The sequence below is a fragment of the Microcaecilia unicolor genome, chromosome 8 (genome assembly GCF_901765095.1).
Source record: "Microcaecilia unicolor chromosome 8, aMicUni1.1, whole genome shotgun sequence".
NCBI lineage: Eukaryota > Metazoa > Chordata > Amphibia > Gymnophiona > Siphonopidae > Microcaecilia > Microcaecilia unicolor.
Genome location: NC_044038.1, coordinates 155,488,293 through 155,510,521, shown reverse-complemented (window position 1 = coordinate 155,510,521; position 22,229 = coordinate 155,488,293). Strand labels below are relative to the sequence as shown.

Genomic DNA, 22,229 nt, shown 5'->3' with positions numbered 1-22,229 from the left:
TATCATATCACCCCTGTTTCTCCTTTCCTCCAAGGTGTACATGTTCAGGTCAGCAAGTCTCTCCTCGTACGGTTTGTAACGCAAGTCCCATACCATTTTCTTTGCACCGCTTCCAGTCTTTTTCCATCTTTAGCAAGATACGGCCTCCAAAACTGAACACAATACTCCAGGTGGGGCCTCACCAACGACTTGTAGAGGGGCATCAACTCCTCCTTTCTTCTGCTGGTTATGTCCCTCTCTACGCAGCCTAGCATCCTTCTGGCCATGGCCGTCTCCTTGTCGCATTGTTTCTTCACCTTCAGATCCTCCGACACCAACACCCCAAGGTCTCTCTCCTGAGTCGAGCTTACTAATCTCTCCTCTCCTATCCGGTATCTCTCTTTTGGGTTTCCGCACCCCAAGTGCATCACTCTACACTTCTTGGCATTAAATTTTATCACAAAACGATGTGATTGAAGGGGAGTATGGTGGAATATTGAGTGATGGTGAACATGTGGGGCGTATGAAAGGAGTTCTGCAATAAACTGTTTGTTATGGTATTTGTAAAAGGGCACAAGTATACATAAAAAATAAAGTAATTATTAAATGAATTATATGTTTGCAAGGAGTGCCTTAAAGCATTATATTTGAGTATATTTGTACTCCAGGTATAGTAATTTTCCCCTATGGTAGTATAATTAAATTTTAACTGCCAGACCCTCAACCATTCTTCTAACGTTCGGAGATCCCTTCTCATCGTTTCTACTCCCTCCAGGGTATCCACTCTATTGGCTATTTTCGTGTCATCCGCAAAAAGGCGCACCTTTCCTTCCAACCCTTCAGCAATATCTCCCACAAATATATTAAACAGAATAGGCCCCAGCACCAACCCCTGAGGAACTCCACTGCTCACCTTCCTTTCCTCTGAGCGGATTCCATTTACCACCACCCTCTGCCACCTGTTGGTCAACCAGTTTCTTATCCAGTTCACCACTTTCGGTCCTAAGTGCAACCCTTTCAGCTTATTCATGAGTCTTCTGTGGGGGACCGTATCAAAGACTTTGCTGAAGTCCAAGTAGATTACATCTAGCGCACGTCCCTCATCCAGTTCTTTGGTCACCCAGTCAAAAAAGTCAATAAGATTCGTTTGGCAGGATTTTCCTTTGGTAAAGCCATGTTGCCTTGGGTCCTGTAACCCGTCGGCTTTTAGAAAGTTAACTATCCTTTCTTTCAGCAGCGACTCCATTATTTTTCCTACCACCGACATGAGACTTACCGGTCTGTAGTTTCCCACTTACTTTTGTGAAGAGGGACCCCATCCGCTCGTCTCTAATCTCGCGGAACCTCTCCCGTCTCTAAAGATCTATTAAATAAAGCTTTAAGAGGTCTCGCCAGGATCTCTCTGAGCTCCTTCAGTGTCCTGGGATGTATTCCATCCGGCCCCATAGCTTTGTTCACCATTTGTTTATAAACTATTTCTTCCGTAAACGGCGCAGTATCCACTCCTTTCCCAGACATTCCCTCGGCAGCCAACCGTGGTCCTTCTCCAGGATTTTCCTCCGTGAACACCGAAGGGAAATGATTGTTTATCACGTTCGCTTTATCTTCATCACTCTCCACATAGCCATTCTCATTATCTTTCAGTCTTGCAATTCCATTCCTATCTCTTTTCCTTTCTCCAATATATCTGAAAAAAGTCTTGTCACCTCTCTTTACATCTTTAGCCATTTTTTTCTTCCGCTTGCGCTTTCGCTAGCTGTATTTTCCTCTTCGCTTCTTTCAGTTTAATCCGATAATCTTTTCCGTGATCCTCTCGTGTTCTTTTGTATTTCTTGAACAAAGCCTCTTTTGCTCTTATTTTTTCAGCTACTTGTTTGGAGAACCATATAGGCTTCCTGTTTCTCTTGTTTTTGTTTACTTTCCCCACAAAAAGATCAGTCGCCATATTTATATTATTATAGTATTCTTTTTCTTTTATTTCTGACCTGGTGGTTTCCTCCTTTATACCCCAGTTCAGTTGGTTCCAGGGCTTGGGCCATCACTGAGAATGAGCTGGGGGATTCTTTCCCTATTACCCCCTCCCCCAGCAGAACTAGTTAGTCATTATAGCAGTGGTCCTCAGCCAGGAGCTATGCAGCAGGGCTTTATTACAAAACCCAACTCCCTCCCTGGGGGCTCTTAACGCTGCTTTTGGGCATCCCCAGAGCAATTGCTCCAGGGACCTTCCACATTGCAGTGTATTGCGCTTGTTACATAAGCCACTGCACCAGCTCAGAAAGAAGGATTCTAACCTCCTGGATTAATGCTATTAATTGTGTAGTTTTGACAGCCACTTGTGGCTCTACAGGGGACTTCGTGGACATTTTATTGTGGCTTTTCAAGACCCACATCAAAAGGTTGTAGATTACATGAGGGTTAATATTTAGCCAGCGGCAGTTAGCATGCCTTTAAATGCTGACCACTGCCAGTAAATTAGCACTGGCTTTATTTGGTGGACCCGGTAGGGCTGTTCTTTTATGTGATCCTGTCTACCTGGTTAGGCATACAGACACTGGTACTGAATCGCTCCTGGACCATCTCAGCCTGCTCAGCTTGTGCCGGTACAGGTGGACCCCACATAGCATGCTTTAAGCAGACAGGAGCATCCCATGTTCACTGAAATCATACCAATCCTATAATATTTAGCAAATAAGAAGATATTAGTGCAAGGAGCAAGCCAAGAGATCTCTGCTATGACATATGAAGGGTTGAAGAAGAGGCATTTCAGTAAGATCACAATGATATGGTAGTGGGGAACCTTTATTCCCAGGACCTTACAATCTCTACCTTAGCCGGGATATATCACAGGAGCAGCCACTGGGAAGCACAGGCACAGCTGTGTTTATTGAGGACATCAGTGAGACTGCATTCTTTGTCCTTTACAGGTAGAACTTTGTTTAGGAAAGTTCCAGTGTCCTACACCTGCCCCTATGGCTGTTTCTAAAATAGCAGCTGAGCTTCTCTCTTAGGCTAAGTATTACTGCTGTCAGTAATCTAGATATAAGAGAGAAATGTGTATTTCTGTAGCAAAACAGGGACTACGTATATAATTTTACCACATTCTCTGGGTAATAAACTTCAAACTGCATTTTCCCATTTTAGAACATCATTGCAGATTTTAGAAATTTAGGTTGCCGTGATTTTTTTTTTTTTGGTCTGGTTGGCATAATCATCAGTGTTGATATTGTAATCTCTGATCCCACAACCCTCCATCCTGCTCGTTCCTTCCCTCCCTATTCTGTTTGGGTGTCTAAGCTAGAGAGAAAAATATGTAAATTTAAAGCTAAAAGTAGGATTGTCATATTACATACACAGAAGTAACACTCTGTGTTTACAAGCCTGCTGTGTTCTTTGGAAGCTGACGTCAGGTTTGTACTGTGCGTATTGCCTGTGGTTAGTGGCAGACTGCAGAAGGAAACAGTGGAATGGATGTGCCCCATTCACTGCTTACTTAAATGTTAAACTATTTTCCATGCACTGAAATTGAGAAACTCCCTCTTTGTTGTTATTAGAATCTCTTCCACAGTTAGCAGCCATAGAACTACCTGATGGTGCCTTTCAAGAAATGCAGTAGGTGCAAAACATATGAGAGCTATTCAGAAAGGATGGTCTAGAGGAGTCGTGAGCTCCTCCCCCATCGCCAGCTGAGGTTTTTACACCATCAGCTACAGTGACCTCTCAACTGGTAAAGGGAGAGGCTGGAGAGCAGGACATAGTATCCAAAAGAGCAGTGGGAACATCCAAGCTGTGGACCAATGTTTAAGAGCTTGTGAAACAAAAATTCCTTAATGCAGTACTCGGAAATCATCCTGTTTGTTTATTTCATAATAACAAGAAGCGACGGCAGAGATCAGATATCAGTTATCACAGCATCATGAGAAGATGACGGCTGTAGAAGGTGATTTCACAAAATGTTTCCTGACTTCTTGAAGCAATGGGGTTTTCCTGCTGTGTCACTGTGAGCGTATGCCCTCATTCTTCTTGCTATGGATCCTCGGCTGTAACTTTGGAATTTCCTTGGTTTGTGTCAGCAGTTCCTTGGGAAGTAGGAAAGGAAGGCTGAGGGCCAGATGACTAAACTTAACAAGCCAGCAACGTGTTTTTTAAACTGGTTCTAGCCAGTTTAGCACGCAAGTAGTAAACCGGGACATGCACAAAAGGGTTCTCTGAGCCATTTTCCTGTCACGGTAGCAGCTAACGAAAACGGAATGCAAATGAGCTAATTACTATTATAGTGTGAATGTGATGCACTATCGTTTCCGGTCCCATGGAAAACCTAACGGGAGGTTTGCACCTCTTGTTGGGGGTGCTATGAGCGGGACCCATGCAGAGGAGGACGCCCATTGCAAAAATCGGAAGAAAAAAAAATGTCCATGTGCTCGTCAGAGACTTCCTTTCAAGTGCTAACACTTGGACGTCCTTCACTCAAAAAAAAAAAAAAAAAAAAGGACGTCCCTGACAAACACTTGGACGCTTTTTTTCTTCAGATTTTGTGATGGGCGTCCTTTTTGGATGTGTTTTTCTTACGTGCCTGAAATGACCACCGCCGGAGAGAATCGGGGATTGGGACGTGCAAGGACATCCAAATCAAAAGTATTTGGACGTCCCTTTCGATTATGCTCCTCCAGGTCTCAGCCAATCACAGCGCGTTTATCTGACACCAGTGACAGCTAAACGTGCTGTGATTGGCTGAGAGAGACCTAGAGGGGCATAATCGAAAGGGACATCCAAATAGTTTTGATTTGGATGTCCTCACACATCCCGATCCATGATTCTTTCGGGCGGTGGTCACAAAATCTGAAGAAAAAAAAAACGTCCAAGTGCTCGTCAGGGACATCCTTTTTTTTTTTGTATGAAGCCGTCTTTGGCATGCACAGAGAGCAGCCAGCATAACGATTGGCTGCTCTGTGCATGCTCGGCTGGCCGACTGGCTTCCCCTCCTTAGGAAGGAAATCGCGTGCAAATGAGCTAACAGCGAGCAGCTCATTTGCATGTGATTTCCATCATGCATGCCCGTTTTTTACCGATTCACTAAGGGATTGGTAAGGGAAGGGCTCTTTCCATGGAGTTAGTGCATCTGGCTGTGAGTCACATAGGTCCATAGCAGCCAGGGCTTGTAAAGGCACAGCTTGAAGTCTAGCTCATTCCCTTCTCACCTGTAGAGCATATCCTGTAGTGTAAATACTCAAGGTCTGCCCCCCCCCCCCCACCCCATACACACACACTATTTGGTAGAAGGCAAAAAAGTCTGTCCCTTACCCAACTGTCTGAAGCTTTGTCTTACTGCCTGGCCATAGTTCTTCCACCCACCAGGTTATAAAGGTTATGGATGGTACAATCAAGAATGCAGTGACTAATATACCAACCAATGGCACTGCCACCATGTACTATTAAAAAAACTGGGAGTATCACAAATATGTATATCCCCCCCAGTAATATTACCTATGGCACTTATTGGGGTTATACCAAAAATGAAAGCCCCCCCCCTCCAAAAAAAATCAATAATCCAAACTAAATCAAATCTCAATGCTTTAATCTTAAACAACATTTTAAGATCATGATAGTTGTATCAATGCCAATATTAACATTTATAGTGCAGTGATAGAAATTGAAGCTGCTTGTTCAAGATTTTGAAAGGTGGCACTTTATAATCCGAGCACATAAAAAAAAAGTGGTTTTTTTTATGTTTAAGATTTAAGCATTGAGATTTGATTTAGTTTGGATTACTGCTACTGTGTGCCAGTATACCATTATAAAATACTAGCATAATCCCGAATTGGCATAGCTAAATTTAGGCACGACCATTTTCACCAGGTCAGGGGCAGCTAAGTGCACCATGCAAAGCACATAACTTATAGTTGGAGACATGCCCACAGCCTGCCCCTGGTCTATGCACGACGGTGCTGTTTCACTATCACATGTTTAATAGTGAGGGACAGGCAAGCTCTGCCTGTCTCTAGCCCTTGAAAACGCAGTATTCACAATGACGGCAGTGCAGTTGGAGGACTCCCGTTCAGTTTAAAGGGAATATATGCTCCCCTTGCAGTTATTAGGTCCAATCTTCTATAATAATAATAATAGTGCCTAGTGCATTTACATAAATGCCAATTTTGGTGCCTCTGGTACATAAGTGTAGGAGCAAAGTTATAGTGCTGGTAGCTGGAGCCTGCTAGCATTTATCATAATTATTTATTCACTGTACTGTCTGGGAATGGGATTGGTCCCTTTACCGGCTGTGCAGTGAATAAATGAATATTAAATGTTGCTAAGCTCTACAGCTACCAGCGTTTTCAATTGAGCCAAGGCAGGGGGTGGGGAGGCTAAGGTTGTATTCTCTTGGCTCAGCTTGGAAAGCGTGGAAGGGGGTTTTCAGCAATGAGAGGAAAGAAGAAATTGGCACCCCCCCCCCCCCCAGCATAAATTTAGCACTATGGATATGTTGGGGGAACATCAGGAGACGGTGACTGTCTTCCAATACTTCAGTCTTGGACAAAGGGAAGGTGGCATTGTGCAACTCTTTTCAGTCTAGGCCAGGAGTTCTCAACCCAGTCCTCGGGACACACCTGGCCAGTCAGGTTTTCATGATATCCACATGCCTCCACTGTATGCAAATCTATCTCATTCATATTCATTGTAGATATCACGAAAACCTGACAGGTTAGGTGTGTCCTGAGGACTGGGTATAGAACCCCTGGTCTAGGCTAATTCCCCCCCCCCCCCCCCCCCCCCCATTGGTGCCTGCATTTGCATGCCAAATGCACATGTGAATTCTAGAATACTATCACTCACACCCATGTCTTTTACCGTTACATGCATATGTTGGCTGAGTCTAAAGTTGTAGAATATATTACTTAACTCAGTTAGTGAGTAAATGCAAGGAGATGTGCAAAGGTGAGGCACAAGGGAGTGTCTATCATTTTCGCTTGTAACTTATGCGCCAAAATATTGCTTTTAGGTGCTCCTTTATGCCTACATGGCATGTCAGTGTGCCTGAAAGTAGGCATGTAGACGCGGACTTATCTTAGTATTCTATAATAGAATCTGGGCACCCTAGGAGCAAACAAAGCGCACAGCGCTATTCTATAAACCTTGCCTAAAGTTAGACACTGTTTATAGAATACGCGTAACACTCGTTCCCACAATTAAAATTTAGGTGCTACCATTTACGCCAACTAAAATCTGGTGTAAACATCCGCAACTAACTTAGGCGCAGATCAGGCTTATTCTATAACAAGTGTGAGTAATTTTTAGGAATGCCCATGCACCTCCCGTGGCCATGCCCCCTTTTGAGATCTGTGCATTAGAATTTTACTTTACAGGATACACTTAGAAAGTTGAATATGTAAATTCTAATGTGCCAACTAGTGCCGATAATTGCTTGTTAGTGGCCAGTTATTGGTGTCAATTGGCTTATTAACCAATTAAGTTTCGTGTGCAATTTGGCCGCACTCCCAGATTTGCTTATGCACATTTAGGTACCATATATAGAATCTGGGGGTATTTGCCTAAATCAGGCCACCTAAAGTTCAAATTTTAAGCAAACAAAGTTGTCTAGATTGGACTGAAAATTAGGTAGACTTAGGCTTCATATTTTTACTAGCAAAATTAAGCTGTCAGCCTTAGCTGAAAATGTTTGGGGAATACAAGGTTAGAGCCTCATTGCCCAGCTCGCCAAAATAAGGTGTAAGTAGAATAACATTCACATAGAACTCCCCAGGATCAAAACTCCCTAGGATCACACACTGATGGTTTTAAGGGACTATTGCTGCAGGGAAACCCCTTTGGATAGAGCTAGTGAATCATGTCTGTTCACAGGCCTATCAGGAAAAGCAGGGAGTTTCAGTATAAACAGATGAAAATATTATCACTATTAGTCACTGTTTATATGCGTAGAAGAGAGATTGCCAGGTTCTTGAGGTTTACAGTCTAGGAAAGGCACACAGACAAGACAAATAATGGGTTCTCAGACATTTTCTCACCTAGAAAATGGTTAATCGAGGAGGCCTTGTGGTTGGGAAGTCCCAGTAATGAGGTTGGAATTCACATTATTTGCTCCATGGTATTGCCTTACATAGTAACATAGTAAACGTCGGCAGATAAAGACCTGCACAGTCCATCCAGTCTGTCCAACAACTCTGGCACTCTGCACAGATTCCAACTCTTCATAATTAAATACTGGCATCATGAACAGGGCAGTTGGCAACTTACCTTGCCAGCTTCATATAGGCAATTATGTTGCAAGACTGCATCATATAACACCATGATACTGTTGCTTTCAACCCTAAGAGAATGTCTTCTCCTCCCCCTCATTTATTTGTTAATATTAACTCTATGATTCTGCCCCTCTCTCACATAGATACACAGCACCTGCAATCATAGCATAGGCTTTGAATGTGATATGATATACATATACTTAATCTCTATTTCTTCCTGCCAATTTTGGGGCACAGACCATAGAAGTCTGCCCAGCACCAGTCTTACTTCCCAACTACTGGAGTTGCCGTTGAAGCCAACTCCAGCCTTGATCCTGAAGTATCTTTACATTTAGCCCTTTTCTGTTTGTAGAGCTTTCCTTTTGCTTTTTGTTCTTTGATGAGGAAAAATGGGGGACAGAGTGACAGAGGTTCACTCAAATAGTCCTTCTGGAGCTAGGCGTATTCATCCCCCGACTAGCTCACCTGATGAGTCTGGGAGGAGTCCCACTGGCAAGGCTGTGATGTGTCATCGAGTCCTAGTGAGAGAGCCAGCCTGACACTTCCAGGTCACGATCCTGTGGCTGAGGAGTCTGAAGCCACTTTAGGTAGGTTGGAGATGCGGGGAAGAGAGAGCACTGGCCGCATGTTTCCTGAAGCAGAGAAGTTGTTCAGAGTGGAGCGGAGGAATTACTTTTTCATGTGCTGGTTGAGTTCACAGAGAAAGACTGGCAGCCTTGAGCACATGAGTATCTCAAGGGTCTACTTTATCTTACCTGGCAAACAGAAGTAGCCATGAAACCTCAACAAGGTAATTCTATGACTAGGCATCTGATAGGAGCTTATTCTATAAAGGAAAATAGGCGTCTGCCTATAGAATACTAGCACAACAGGTGAGACACATGCATATAACGTAGGCATGAGCAGTTACCCCTGCCATAAAGGTGGCATAAGTGTCTGCACCTGAATTTCAGTCAAATGCACATAACTTGGCATATTCTACCCATGTGTATGCCCACCTTGCAAATAAGCACTATGTAAGATGCACACATATTTCTAGAATAGGTCATAGGTGTATGTATATTGGTATTCTAATCAAATATGCGTGTAACCGGCACATAATTGTTGGCACCTGTTTCGCAGAATTGCCACCCAAATGCGTTGGGGAAATCTACCGTGGGAAAGGGAATGGGACTTATATACCGTCTTTCTGTGGTTTTTTCCAACTACATTCAAAGCGGTTTACATATTATATACAGGTACTTATTTGTACCTGGGACAATGGAGGGTTAAGTGACTTGCCCAGAGTCACAAGGAGCTGCAGTGGGAATTGAACCCAGTTCCCCAGGATCAGAGTCCACTGCACTAACTACTAGGCTACTCCTCCACTCAATGGCTGTAGGGACCCCCTTACAGGTTACCCTGGTTTCTGTGAGGGTTCGTAGGTAGTGGACATTGTCTATATGTGAAAACCAATATCCTTCTGCTATAAGTCTATTTTGTGAAGACTTATGGACGCCTACGTGTCTTTTTAAAATACCAGACTCAGAGTAGGAACATGCGTCAGTTCTTGTATTAAGTACAAGCTATATGTGTATTTTATGAATAACAGGCCTGATATTCAAAGTGTTTAACTGGCCAGGCCGTTTAAATTGCTTGTTTGAGGCTAGCTGGCAATATTCAGCCGCGCATAACCGGACAGTGCTGCTGAATATTGTCGCTAAACGGCCAGCCGGTGGTTCAGGAGCGGAGATTGGGTGGAGCATTGCCCTAGCTGCTTAGTGACAATATTCAGACCACTAACCAGCTAGGTAAGTGCAGAAAGCTAGAACGGGAAAAAAAGCTGGCCTAAGTTTATGCACAAGTTTAGCCAAACCCCAGTCAGAATATTGACCGGTGCACATTTAAACTCACCTTGAATCTTGCGGGCCCGCCCCCCATCCCCAAAGAAAATAGAAAGCGGCTCTAGTCCCCCCCCCCTTTACCACATAACCCCCCCCCCCCCCCCCCAGGCCTACCTGGACATGTCCCTGGTGCTCTAGGAGGAGATTGGGCAGGAGCGATGCCCACTCACTTCTGCCCGTTGATGTCTGTTCTTGAAAATGGATGGTGCGACCTCTAGTGGCAATCTTGTGGTACTTTATGTATCACCACACACTTTGAAGGAGCCCTTTTTTGTGTATGAAGTGTGTTTTACATGCAGAAAAGGTTTTATAAAATGACCCTTTTATGGACTGTCCTTTTCTTTTTAGAGAAGTCAAGTTCTCCTTTGTTGTGGTTATTTTAAATTAAGTTAAAAGTCCAAAATGAAATTAAAGGGATGGGTAGAGGTGCTGGAGAGTCAAGGTAACAGCTTGGTGGGTCCTGGAACAGCAGATGTCCCAGCTTTTGTATGTCCAAGCTGATAATTTATAAACTGATTGAAAATCTGTGAAATTCCCTGTAATCTGCAGCTTTTAAACTTCCCCAAGATCTCTTGGGGATGCTTGAATTATCTTTTGGAGGTGCTGGGTATGCAGGTGGTAGTGTTCCCTCCTGACATGACATGATTGTAGTATTTATTTATTTATTGCATTTGTATCCCACATTTTCCCACCATATGCAGGTTCAATGTGACTTACATATTGCTAAAAAGGTGGTTACAAAATTTAGATTTGTACAAGTGTAAATACATAATACAGAAGTACAATAAACGCTTAGGTTGATATATTAGCATATTGTGGGAGAGGTTAATATTATTATTGTTTTCCATTTCTGAACTTTTCGTGATGTATGGTGGTGTGGGATTAGGCAGATCCAGGGGGAAAGACTTCTTGAAAAGATGTGTTTTTTCAGGTTTTTTTCTGAATTGTAGGTAGTTTTCTTGAGTTTCAGGTCTTTGGGTAGTAAGTTCCAGAGTTGTGTGCCTATAAATGAGAGTCTGGTGGCATGTGAAGATTTGTATTTTATACCTTTGCAATTGGGCTAGTGAAGGGTTAGGTAGGTTCTTGCTGTTCTCGTCACGTTTCTTATTGGTAGGTCGATAAGTTCCGTCATGTAATCTGGTGCTAGTCCGTAGATGATTCTGTGGACTATTGTGCATATTTGAATGTTATGCGAGTGTTAATAGGAAGCCAATGCAAGCTTCTTAGGAGGGGTTTTGCGCTTTTGAAGCGTGTTTTTCCAAAGATGAGTCTGGCAGCCATGTTTTGTGCTGTCTGTAGTTTTCTTATGATTTGATCTGTGCAGCCTACGTAAATACTATTGCAGTATGAAGACTTGAAACAGTCTCTATTAAAGTCTTATTTTCCAGAGGAGCAGGTCTCTTTCTGTGGACTGGTGATTACAATGTTCTCTTAAGCAGCCAAAGCAATTCAACTGAGAAAAGACTTCTTCAGCTAAACCCTAAGGCATTAGCTACGGGGGCTTCCTTTTTTCTTAAGTTTTCATATAAATGTCTCGCTTATGGGAACAACCGCTAAACCTTGGATTCCAATCAGCTTGAGAATTTCTTAAAAGGTAAGACTGTTGTGCAATGTGATAATTCCACTTAGTTCTGCTTTTAGTTTTGTTTTTCCTTCTTAGTTATAGTGGATGGGAATTGAAAAAAGGGTTCTAATGTCATATAATTGTGTCCAATTCTTGCTGCTTTAATTGTTAATTTTTAAAACATTTTTCAAGGGGGGGGGGGGGGAGCTTCAGTAGGAAACTGTTCCTCCATGATGTGGTCTTGATGCTACTAAACTGTGATTTTGTGTTACTTAATTTTCCTATACCATTTTCTTTATGTATTGTGAATTATATTAGATTAAAATCAAGAAATATTAAAAAAAAAACAAAAAACTAAGGCGTCAATCAGTGGCGTAATCCATCCCATTTTGGATTCAGCCTCTGCAAAATTGAAACACAATCTCCCTTGAAAACCGAGTATGCGCAGGAGGAGGGTGGCACGGCTTTAATGGCCCATGGAAGGTACCGCTGACTGCCAGGCCAGTGACAAACCTTTTCTACTGCTGGGGCTTGGGGGATTCCTGTCAGTTCAGGTACTTGGGGGCTGTGGAGCGGGGAGGGAAAGAAAACAGGACAAAGGCGGGGCAAAACTTTGTGCCCCCTCTCTAGTTTGGGCTCAGGTACTTCCCCCACCCCCCCCCCCCCCAAAAAAAGTGATGTCTGACTGCACAACTGGCATCAATGTTCAGCGGCACTTATCCGGTTCACCGGGGCTGCTACTGATTCTCAGCAGCTGAAAATGTGTACTGGCTGCTACATCAGGCTAAACTCAGTAAATGGGGAAAAAATGAGGGCTAAGTGCTATTATATAACTGATGCTCGGAGTTGGGCACCATTTATAGAATAGTGCTTAGCGCCAGGATCCATGCCCAATTTGGGGTGTGAGGATTTAACACCAGCTGAAACCTGGGGACACTCGAGGAAGTTACATGAAAATACTTTTAAAACAAATAGGAGGAAATATTTTTTCACTCAAGGAATTAAGCTCTGCTGGAGGAGGTTGTAACAGCGGTTAGCGTATCTGGGTTTAAAAAAAGGTTTGGACAAATTCCTGGAGGAAAAGTCCATAGTCTGCTATTGAGAAAGGCATGGAAAGCAGCTGCTTGACCTGAGATTTGTAATATGGAGTGTTGCCACGATTTGGGTTTCTGCCAGGTACTTGTGACCTGGCTTGACCATTGTTTGGAAAACAGGATTCTGGGCTAGATGGATCATTGGTCTGACCCAGTATGGCTACTCTTATGTTCTTATTTTCTGGTGTAAATCCTCGCACCTAAATTAGGTGCAGATCTGCCGTATTATATAACACTGCGCACTAATTCTAGGAACACCCCTGACCCGTCCATGGTCCTCCCGTGGCCACGCCCCCTTTTGGGGGTTTATGCTTAGAAATTTACACCTGCAACTTTATAGAAAACCAACCAGGAAGATGTACACGTAAATGCAAATTGTGACAATTAGTGCCAATAATTGATTAGCGGCCAGTTATTGGTGCAAATTGCCTCGTTATTCAATTAAATTGGGCACGCTCCCAAATTTACTTGCGCAGTTTTGAACACCATTTATAGATGGAATCAGTTAAGATGGAATCAGAAGGTATTCAGCTACCTGCTTATATTCAGCGAGTTGGTCAGGAATTAGGGAAATTATTTGTAACTAAAAAATGTTAAAGGTTTTATGTTTCCATTAACATGTAGGTGGTGTATAAAAATTTGTATGAATAAATAATGGAGCCTTTTACTAAAGTGTGTTAAACACTTAACGCGTGTTAGCACCTGAAAACAGGCTTCCACACAAACACGTTAGCATTTTGCTGTATTTTCTGTTTACATGTGCTAAACTATGCATTAGTGAATTTTTAGTTTTTTTTTTTTTTTTTTTCTCTGGCATGGGTGGGGAATGGACATGGATGCTAGAGCTAGCACATTATAATTATAGCACAATAACTGGCTAACACAGAGTTAATGCGGGAAGCCCATAGTTTCTCCTAAATAGCAGATAAGTGCTCTCGCGTTAACTCTCAACAGGTACTGTGCACTAACGGTAACATTAATGCATGACCTGCAGTAATAGAGGGCACACCCCTTCCCCAGAAAATACCACACTAAATTTGGGCATAGCGTATGGTAAAGTCCTATGTTGCAATGCATTAAGTCCATATTGTAGCACATTTTCATTAAAAGAGATTCTAAGTAAATCAAGACAGCAAAATTTGATATACTAACTTCTACAGATAGTTGTCTGGATGTAAGAGCTAAATATTGTTGTTACCTGGGTAATTTCCAGCACTGCTTTGTGCCCAGATTTCAGTGCTGATATCCAGGTACAGCTCAACGTCCAGGTATGCATTTAAACACCACAGTCAGCATTTTCCAGTCAGTGCTGACCGCAGTGTTTACGTATCTGGGTATATTTGGTCTTTGAGAAAGAAGGAGGTTGAGCAAGGGAGAGAAAGCTTGAATAAGAACTTATCAAAGGCTGTTGTCGCACTAACCAGGATTCTGGAAGTCCCCTCTGGGGAAGAGAGGAGGAAAGCGATACTGCTGGTCACGTTTGTCTCACCCACAGGACACAGATGCTGTTCTGTGCAAGTTTTCACAAGGCTCAGGACCAATGAAAGAAAATTCTTGCTATGCACCAGGAAGCTCAGGCCCTATCCTTGTAAATGTTTGCTAAGGCTGTCAGATGTTAGATACACACTTATCCACATCTGTCCTAGCTGACATTGAAATCATGCACCTTTCCGATTTCATGTGCAACGTTCTCTGAATTAGTCTCCATACTTTCTAACTCCTGTTTCTTTATCTTATTTATCTACTAGGAAAGAAGGCCCATTTCTCAGAGCAATGAAACGGTCGCTAGCTTTTTTTTTTGGGGGGGGGGGGGGGGGTGACTCACATACGGAGAACAGTGGCAATTTTCCTGGGCCGCCCCGTGGCTCATCGCCGTTGTAGCTGGTTCGTGCGCCGCCGCTGTTGTTAGCGTTGTAGCTCTGTGTGGGTGGCAATTTTCCTGGGCCGCCCTCGACGTCATCGCGTTTTGACACGAGGGCGGAGCACAGGTACAGTAATAAAACTCACCCTCAACGTTTGCTCCGCCCTCGATGTCATGACGTTTGACGCGAGGGCGGGGCCCGGTGGCTTCACCACCACGAGCCTTCGAACCTGAAGGAACTGAAGTCAGTGGCTTGGCTTCACTGACGTCAGTGTCCTCAGAACGTTGAGGGGGAGTTTTATTATAGTAGATATGTTCCATCTTTGCTTACACCTGTTGTGTCTATTAAAATGTTTTATTGTATATTGTGTTGACTTTGTAAGTAAATACTATGCCATACTTTGTATGAACCCTGCAACACAACGTGACCAAAGCTCGTAATGAACACCATATAACTCTTCTTCTCTGCGATTCCCAATGTGATTGTAACATATGAACCTTTCTGACTAAAACATCACTTTGTATTTGTTCTGTACCGGAGTTGGCAATCGCCTTCACGGTACCATGTAAGCCACATTGAGCCTGCAAATAGGTGGGAAAATGTGGGGTACAAATGTAACAAATAAATTATTATTTGAATATTTTTTTACTGCTGTGTTTGACTTATTCTTGCTGTACTCCACCTTGGTGAATTTCTTCAAAAAGGCAGTAAATAAATCTTAAATAAATATACCTGAATCCCTGCAACTATACAGTTTTCTTGATTTGAAGAAATTGTCTAGGTAAAGATCTGTTACTTGAAAGAGGGTTGGAGGCATGGAAGGTTGATTAGAATCCTTTTGTATGTATTGACGTGAAGTTCCTTATGATGGCTTTCTTATTTTTTTTCTTCTTGGTTGTTACCACCTTGAATTTCTCTTCTCAGACTTCCTATTTGTGGATTGTGATTAGGTGTTATTTCATTTCTTGCCTTCTTTTCTTTGATTGTGGATATTATTTCTGGATTTCTTATTCAAGTCCGTTGAAGGAAGAATTAAGGTTCAGGTTTGATTAGAGGTGAGGTTTTAGCCTGGATTTGAATCCAGTAGGAGAGAAGGGTGGAACACATTTAAGCAGGATATTCCAGGCATGGCAATGGAAGAGGACAGAAGAGATCTCTGTAACTCTTGCCCTGGAATATAATTGGATTACTTTATTTGGGCCATGTTTCAAAGACGCAATCCATTATTGTAATCCATCTCTTGGCATTGTTATTAGTTGTATCTAAACAGTCCCATAGTGCCTCTTATGTATCTGCTTATTCTTGAGTCTTTCTCCATTTTAAGATTCTTTTCAACTAAGCTCATGATTCTACAGTGTTACAGAGAGGTGTGGGGATGCAGCCACTAGGGAAGTCACTTAACCCTCCATTGCCCCAGGTAGAAAACTTAGGGCCCTGTCTACTAAGCCGTGCCGTGGGTGTGCTATTCAGGAAATCTGGACTGCCCCTACTTGACATTTCGCCCATTAGATTGTAAGCTCCTTGGAGCAGGGACTGTCCTTTTTTGTTAATCTGTACAGCGCTGCGTAACCCCAGTAGCGCTGTAGAAAAGTTTAGTAGTAGTAGTGTGCGCTAAAAATTAGCGCACACTAATGCTAGAGACACCCATAGAAGTGTATGGGCGCCTTTAGCATTAACGCATACAAAAAACGCAAGCGCGCCTTAGTAAACAGGGTCGTTAGATTGTGAACCCACTAGGAACAGAGAAAGTCCCTGTATGTAATATGTAAACCGCTTTGGTTTATTTATTATGTATATATTTATTTCCTAAACTTTCTATACTGCTCTAAGGGGGTCTTTTACTAAAGCTTAGCTTGTGATGTGCATCAGGGCCTATTTTATTCCTATGGGCCCTGCTGCAGATAACTCAAGCTAAGCTTTAGTAAAAGATTCCCTAACTGACCAGCAGAGCGGAGCGGTGTACAGGCTAAAAATAAAGAAAAGAGCTCCATTAAAACATAGGAAAGCATTGCAATCATACTAAGAATTAAAAAGAAATGGATAACAATCACACAAAAGAGAGCGAGGAGGGAAGAGACTGGACCGGAAGGGGAAGAGATGCCAGCCCAAGGGATGGAGAGATGCTGAACCGGAGTGTGTGTGTGTGGGGGGGGGGGGGGGGGGAACCATGTTGGCTCAAGGTGCCACTATCCCTTGAGCTGGCCCTACCTTTAATGTTTCAGAGGAGCTTCAGATGCTACTCAGGTTAGGCTCAAGGTTTTGCTTTTGTCTGTCTTCCTGCCAAGTCTGCCCCCTAGTGGAGCCACAGCATAGCAACCCAATGCAAACAAAAGCCTATGGCAGAACTTCCAGTTAATGGGTATCTAGAAGTGTTTTTAAAACTATTCTTGTATCCCAGTAGAAGAAAAACACCCATAACACAGAGTATCTTCATATTTGCAGTCATAAAAGAGAAATCAAGGATAATAGCCACATCATTTCACATCAATTAATATCTAAAATTAGATTCTATTCCCGAAGTGGTTTACAAAAAATTAAATGGAGATAAGAGTACAAGCAGAAATAAAGAAGCCTGAAAGAAAGAAAATAGAGCTTCAATTATTACTAAAATAATAAGTTTAGACATTTTCTAAATACAAAATAAGAATTGATAAATCGAACAGACTCAGGAAGAGCATTCCAAATTACAGCTGACTTATAGGAGAAAGATTGCTTGAGCATCTTTTTTGAGCAAACTCCCTTAAAAGAAGGATATGTAAGCTTAAGAGTTCTAGAACGTCTGCAAGGGAGCCTTTCCATAGAGAAATATACCATAGCCAAAAACTATGGGCCCCTTTTACTAAGCCGTATGTCTACGTGCGCCAAAATGTACTTACCGCATGGCTCTTGCGATTTCATTTTTGGTGCGCATCCGATACACTCTTCTGAAAAATATTTTTTATTTTCTGGCACACTTAGCAGACATGCACCAAGTGGCATCTGACACGCGTAGGTCATTACCGCCCAAATTCTTAATCCCTAGGTCTATGGCTGGTGGTAAGGTCTCAGACCCAAAATGGATGCGCTGCAATTTAGATTTTGCCGCATGTCTATTTTCGGGGGGTGGGAGGGGAAAGAGGCCTCTTTTACAGGCGAGCTGAAAAATGGATTGGCGTGCGCCCGAAACCTGCGCCTACACTACTGCAAGCCATTTTTCAGCTAGCCTTTATAAAAGGACCCCTATGTGTTTTAAAAATATTATGCAATATTTACTAGTCAACTGATTAAATACAACCCACTGAGTAATAAATGACCCTACATAGCTGTATTTCGGCTCATGTCTTCATCAAGGGTTACAGAAGTTCTTCAAGTGCAAAGATCCCAGAAAAAGGGGCTGTATTTATAACACAACACTTCCACTTTCTTCTATCAGGAGTGATGATAATGATCTTATAAGTCTAATCTTTCACAAAAAAAAAAGAGATTTTAAATGTATAAACACATTTAGTGAGATTTCTAGAAAGGTTGCACCTGCAGTTCCACCTTTGTAGAATATGATCTTCTGTCATATGTGAGGGGACATGAAAACAGCACTCGCTGGTTATAACCTTTTGCACCTCTACCGAAAAGAAAAAAAAGCAATGACTTTGCAAGATCACCTTTAGTGCAAAAGTTTGTAACCTGCGAGTAAAAATAATTGAACAAGGAAGACACCTGCAGAGAGAGAGGCACTTCCTGTGCAAGTTGTTTGACCACTTCTCATCTGTCTCTACTAGGACACCGAGCAGCAGAATGAGAACAGCAACCTGCTACTGCACCTGCAGCGGCTGGAGAACTCCCTGAGTATTGTGGCCGAGAAACCAGACAGGAGCCAGCTCTTTGCACACCTGGGCCACATGGCTCTGGAATTTAATCGCTTGGCCTGCAAGGTGCACAAGAACGAGCAGAAGACATCCATCCTTCAGGTGAGGGTCAGAGGTGTGCTTTGAAAGACTGGTGTTCAGGAGGGGATAGAGTGCATGGTGTGGGCATAATTGGATTTGGTTTGGCTTTATTGAGGTGATCTGGGTGCTCATGAAAGATGTGGACCTGGCACTAGTTGACTTGAATATTCTATGTTTTGACCTTAAACACCATTGCCAGTCTTTCTCAAGTCTTCTGTCCATAGCAATACAAGGCACCCTACCTACTCTACCATTCCATCTGTCTTTGTCACCTCTAATCTGTAGCATTCTTTGCTGTGCTAAGGCTGACTTGATCTTAACAGACAAGGTATTTCATAAAGGTCTGGTCTTCAGCCAGAAGGATGCTAGGTTGCATAGAGAGGGATATAACCAGCAGAAGAAAGGTAGGTGTTGATGCCCTTTTACAAGGCCCCACTTGTAGTTTTGTACTTAGTTTTGGGTGCTGTATCTTGATAAGGATGTAAATAGACCTGAAGCGATTCAGAGAAAAGTGACCAAAATGATATGGGGTTTGTGTTGCAAGATGTATGAGGAGAAACTTGACTACCTGAGCATATATATCCTCAAGGAAAGAAGAGACAGGGGTGATATGATGCAGACATTCAAATATTTGAAAGGTATTAATTTACAAACAAACCTTTTCCAGAGTCAGGAAGGTGGTAAAAGCTAGTACATGAATTGAGGTTGTTGTGGGGGAATAATATCAGGAAGTACTTTTTCATGGAAAGGGTGATAGATACTTTGAATGCCCTCCTATATGAGGTGGTGGAGATGAAAACGGTAAAGGAATTAAAACATGTGTGGGATAAACTGAAGACCTAGCTCTTCAACAAGGCATACCACAATGACCCATAATAGGAACAGTAATACATCACCTCTTACTTGATATCCAAAATGTTTTCTCCCTATGCTTATTGCTTAGTTCTTGTAGATCATCTATATTCTCTGTAGTATTCAAATTGCATCTATACTCTGAAATGACGCTCTATCAATCTATCTGTTTAATCTACCAGGTCATCAACATTCTTTATGTAGTACCAATTGTCTCTTTTACTCTGTAATGGCGATCCATTATGTTATTCACATAATCTACTATGTCATCCATGTTCTCTATTTAATATCAACTGTACCTTTTTAATCTGGAGTGGCAAATGCCATGAAGGAACATTGTAAGCTACATTGAGCCTGCAAATAGGTGGGAAAATGTGGGATACAAATGCAGCAAATAAATAAATAAACACAAAGGAATCCTATATAGAAGGCTTGGAACCAAACAAGCTTAGCAGTGATTAAATGGCAACACCATGAATTGGGAAGCGAAGCCTGTGCTGGGCAGACTTCTACGGTCTGTGCCCTGATCATGACTCGTCAAATTCAGCTTCAGTAACTGGAGAACTAGGCCAGTGCCAGGCAGATTTTTATGGTCTGTGCCATGAAAATGGCAAGGACAAATCAAGATCAAGTATATGTAATTAGTATCACATCATACCTTGGTTTATCTTCTTGTGCAGTCTGGATGGACCGTACAGGTCTTTATCTGCCATCATCTACTACGTTATTATATGTCTGTGAAGTGGCATGACCAGTGATTGCCTAGTTTGTCTTCTTGTTAGGAAGTCATATTGGCAGTGGGCAGGAGGGGGACTGATTCACCATTACTACCCACAACATTGGTGGGGGGGGGGGGGCAGCTCCCACATGCTTACCTTAAACTGCACCTCGGACTGAGTTTGAACTTGTGAAATGAAACAGTATGTAGGCCCCCCAAGTTCATTTTATACTTTTGTGGACTTGCTCAGGTTTTTACACCACACAAAATATCTTCAGTACCTGATTGTAACTTGCGTTGAGCTACTACTGAAAAACGCCTGAGCTAAATCCAAAATACCTTCCCACATAATGGCCCTATAAAGTTCTTCATCTTTCTTCACCTTTCCCGTCCTATAAAATTGGTTTTCTTTCTTGAACTCTCAGACATTGTGTGAGCAGCTTCGTCAGGAAAACGAGGACCTGCGAAGGAAACTAGAGCAGGATCTTGGTCAGAGGAACCTGGCAACCGAGAAACTGAGGTAAGTCACGGCTCAGGCAGAGATGCCGCATGTATGTTCTGATATTCTGTTTTAGAAGAAGAGATGCCACTAATGCCGTACACAGGGGATAGCAATTTTCAAAGGCATTTACATGGGTAAATAGCTATTTACTTGCATAAATGACCCTTCCTCGGTGCAGTGAAATGTAGATTCTGTGTTCCACATTGAAAGAGGTCATTCCTGGAGGTGTGTTTCGGGTCAGAGGAGATAAAATAACACTTAAAATTGCATTAGAAACTTTGACACAGATTTTTTTTCCATGAAAGCAGTGCAAATGTCTGCAGTGATTTTGTACTTGCAGTAAGTTTCAGAGCGAAAGTACGTGCATAGTTTTACTTTTGAAAACTGGTCAAAATCCACAGTTAAAAATCACCTGCAGAATTTGTCTCCGTGTAGACAATTTGAAAAGCTCCCCCCCCCCCCCCAATTTTACAACTATGTTCTATTAATTATAAGTGGAAAGGATCGGATGGGCTAGTAGTGTCAAGAAAAGTGGCAAGTAGTCTATACCCTTCACTATAAAATCTTCTGTTAAGTCACTTCATCTGAGATTGTAGGGAGGCTGTTGATATGGTTGGGGAAGCAAGGGATAGGGGTGGAGGATAGAGACAGGAAGGACGCACACCCTCCCAAGCTCCCTTTCATATCCTCCTCACCCCTGGATATGTTCACAAGCACCCTGGCACAACCCATGCTGCCAACCAGATGGGTTATGCCATGGGACAGGCATCAATAGTGACCATTGACCAGGAGTTGGGGTTACCCAGCGATGCACACCCTCTATAACTACCTTCTTCCCTCTCCCCTTCCTTAATCGCTACACATAACTAACTGTATCTGAGATCCAACTATGACAATGTTATTAAATCTATGTAAGCCACATTGAGCCTGCAAATAGGTGGGGGAATGTGGGATACAAATGCAATAAATAAAAATAATTGTTAGATCTTGGAAACAGGCATTGTAGTGGTGAAGAGGATTTTGAACAGTGCTGTGTACACTACTACTCTACAGGCACTGCGAGCATCAGTCCTTGGGTGAGATAGGTTTGTTTTTTTCCGCTGCGCACCTTACTTCTCTGTTTTCTTTCTGTGGTGGTATTTCCTTGTGTCCTAATTTTCCCATCCATGGAGATATGAGAACCTGGAACTGAAGAAGATGCTTGTGCTTGGTGGCAAGGAGGGCAGAAGTGGTCTCCAGCATGTGGCAGGAAAGGATGAGATAGTGGAGAGAGCAAGACAGCAAGAGGTGAGTCCCTGTTCCTTCTCCCCTCTTCCTTCCTCATGCAGAGCAAATGGATCATTCAGGGCCATTAAGATAACTGGCTTGCCCTTTGCCCTTTATACTGAGATCATTTCAAGCTCCCTCTGGCACCCTCTAGTGTTTCCCTTTGAAAATCCTGCAATGGGAGGCCGGAGTCACTGGAAGCCATTACCTTTTGTATTTAGCAAGTGACAAGTACAGAGTAAATCACACAGAATGAAAATCCTGTGGGTACATCCATCACCTGTTCAACCCCTTTTCCCTATAAGGTAATGTACACATGCTATGAGAGGGAGAA

The 22,229-nt window shown here is 42.7% G+C and overlaps 1 protein-coding gene across 3 annotated transcripts in view; it reads left to right on the top strand.

The window, feature by feature from the left end:
• The window catches only part of TNIP1 (TNFAIP3 interacting protein 1), a 130,818-nt gene that overhangs the window by 67,605 nt on the left and 40,984 nt on the right, over positions 1-22,229 (top strand). For all 3 annotated transcript variants that reach the window (XM_030211154.1, XM_030211155.1, XM_030211153.1), the window contains exons 6-8: positions 18,390-18,578; positions 20,553-20,647; positions 21,802-21,916. In XM_030211154.1, the coding sequence (XP_030067014.1) occupies positions 18,390-18,578; positions 20,553-20,647; positions 21,802-21,916 (399 nt within the window). The remainder of the gene's footprint in view (positions 1-18,389; positions 18,579-20,552; positions 20,648-21,801; positions 21,917-22,229) is intronic.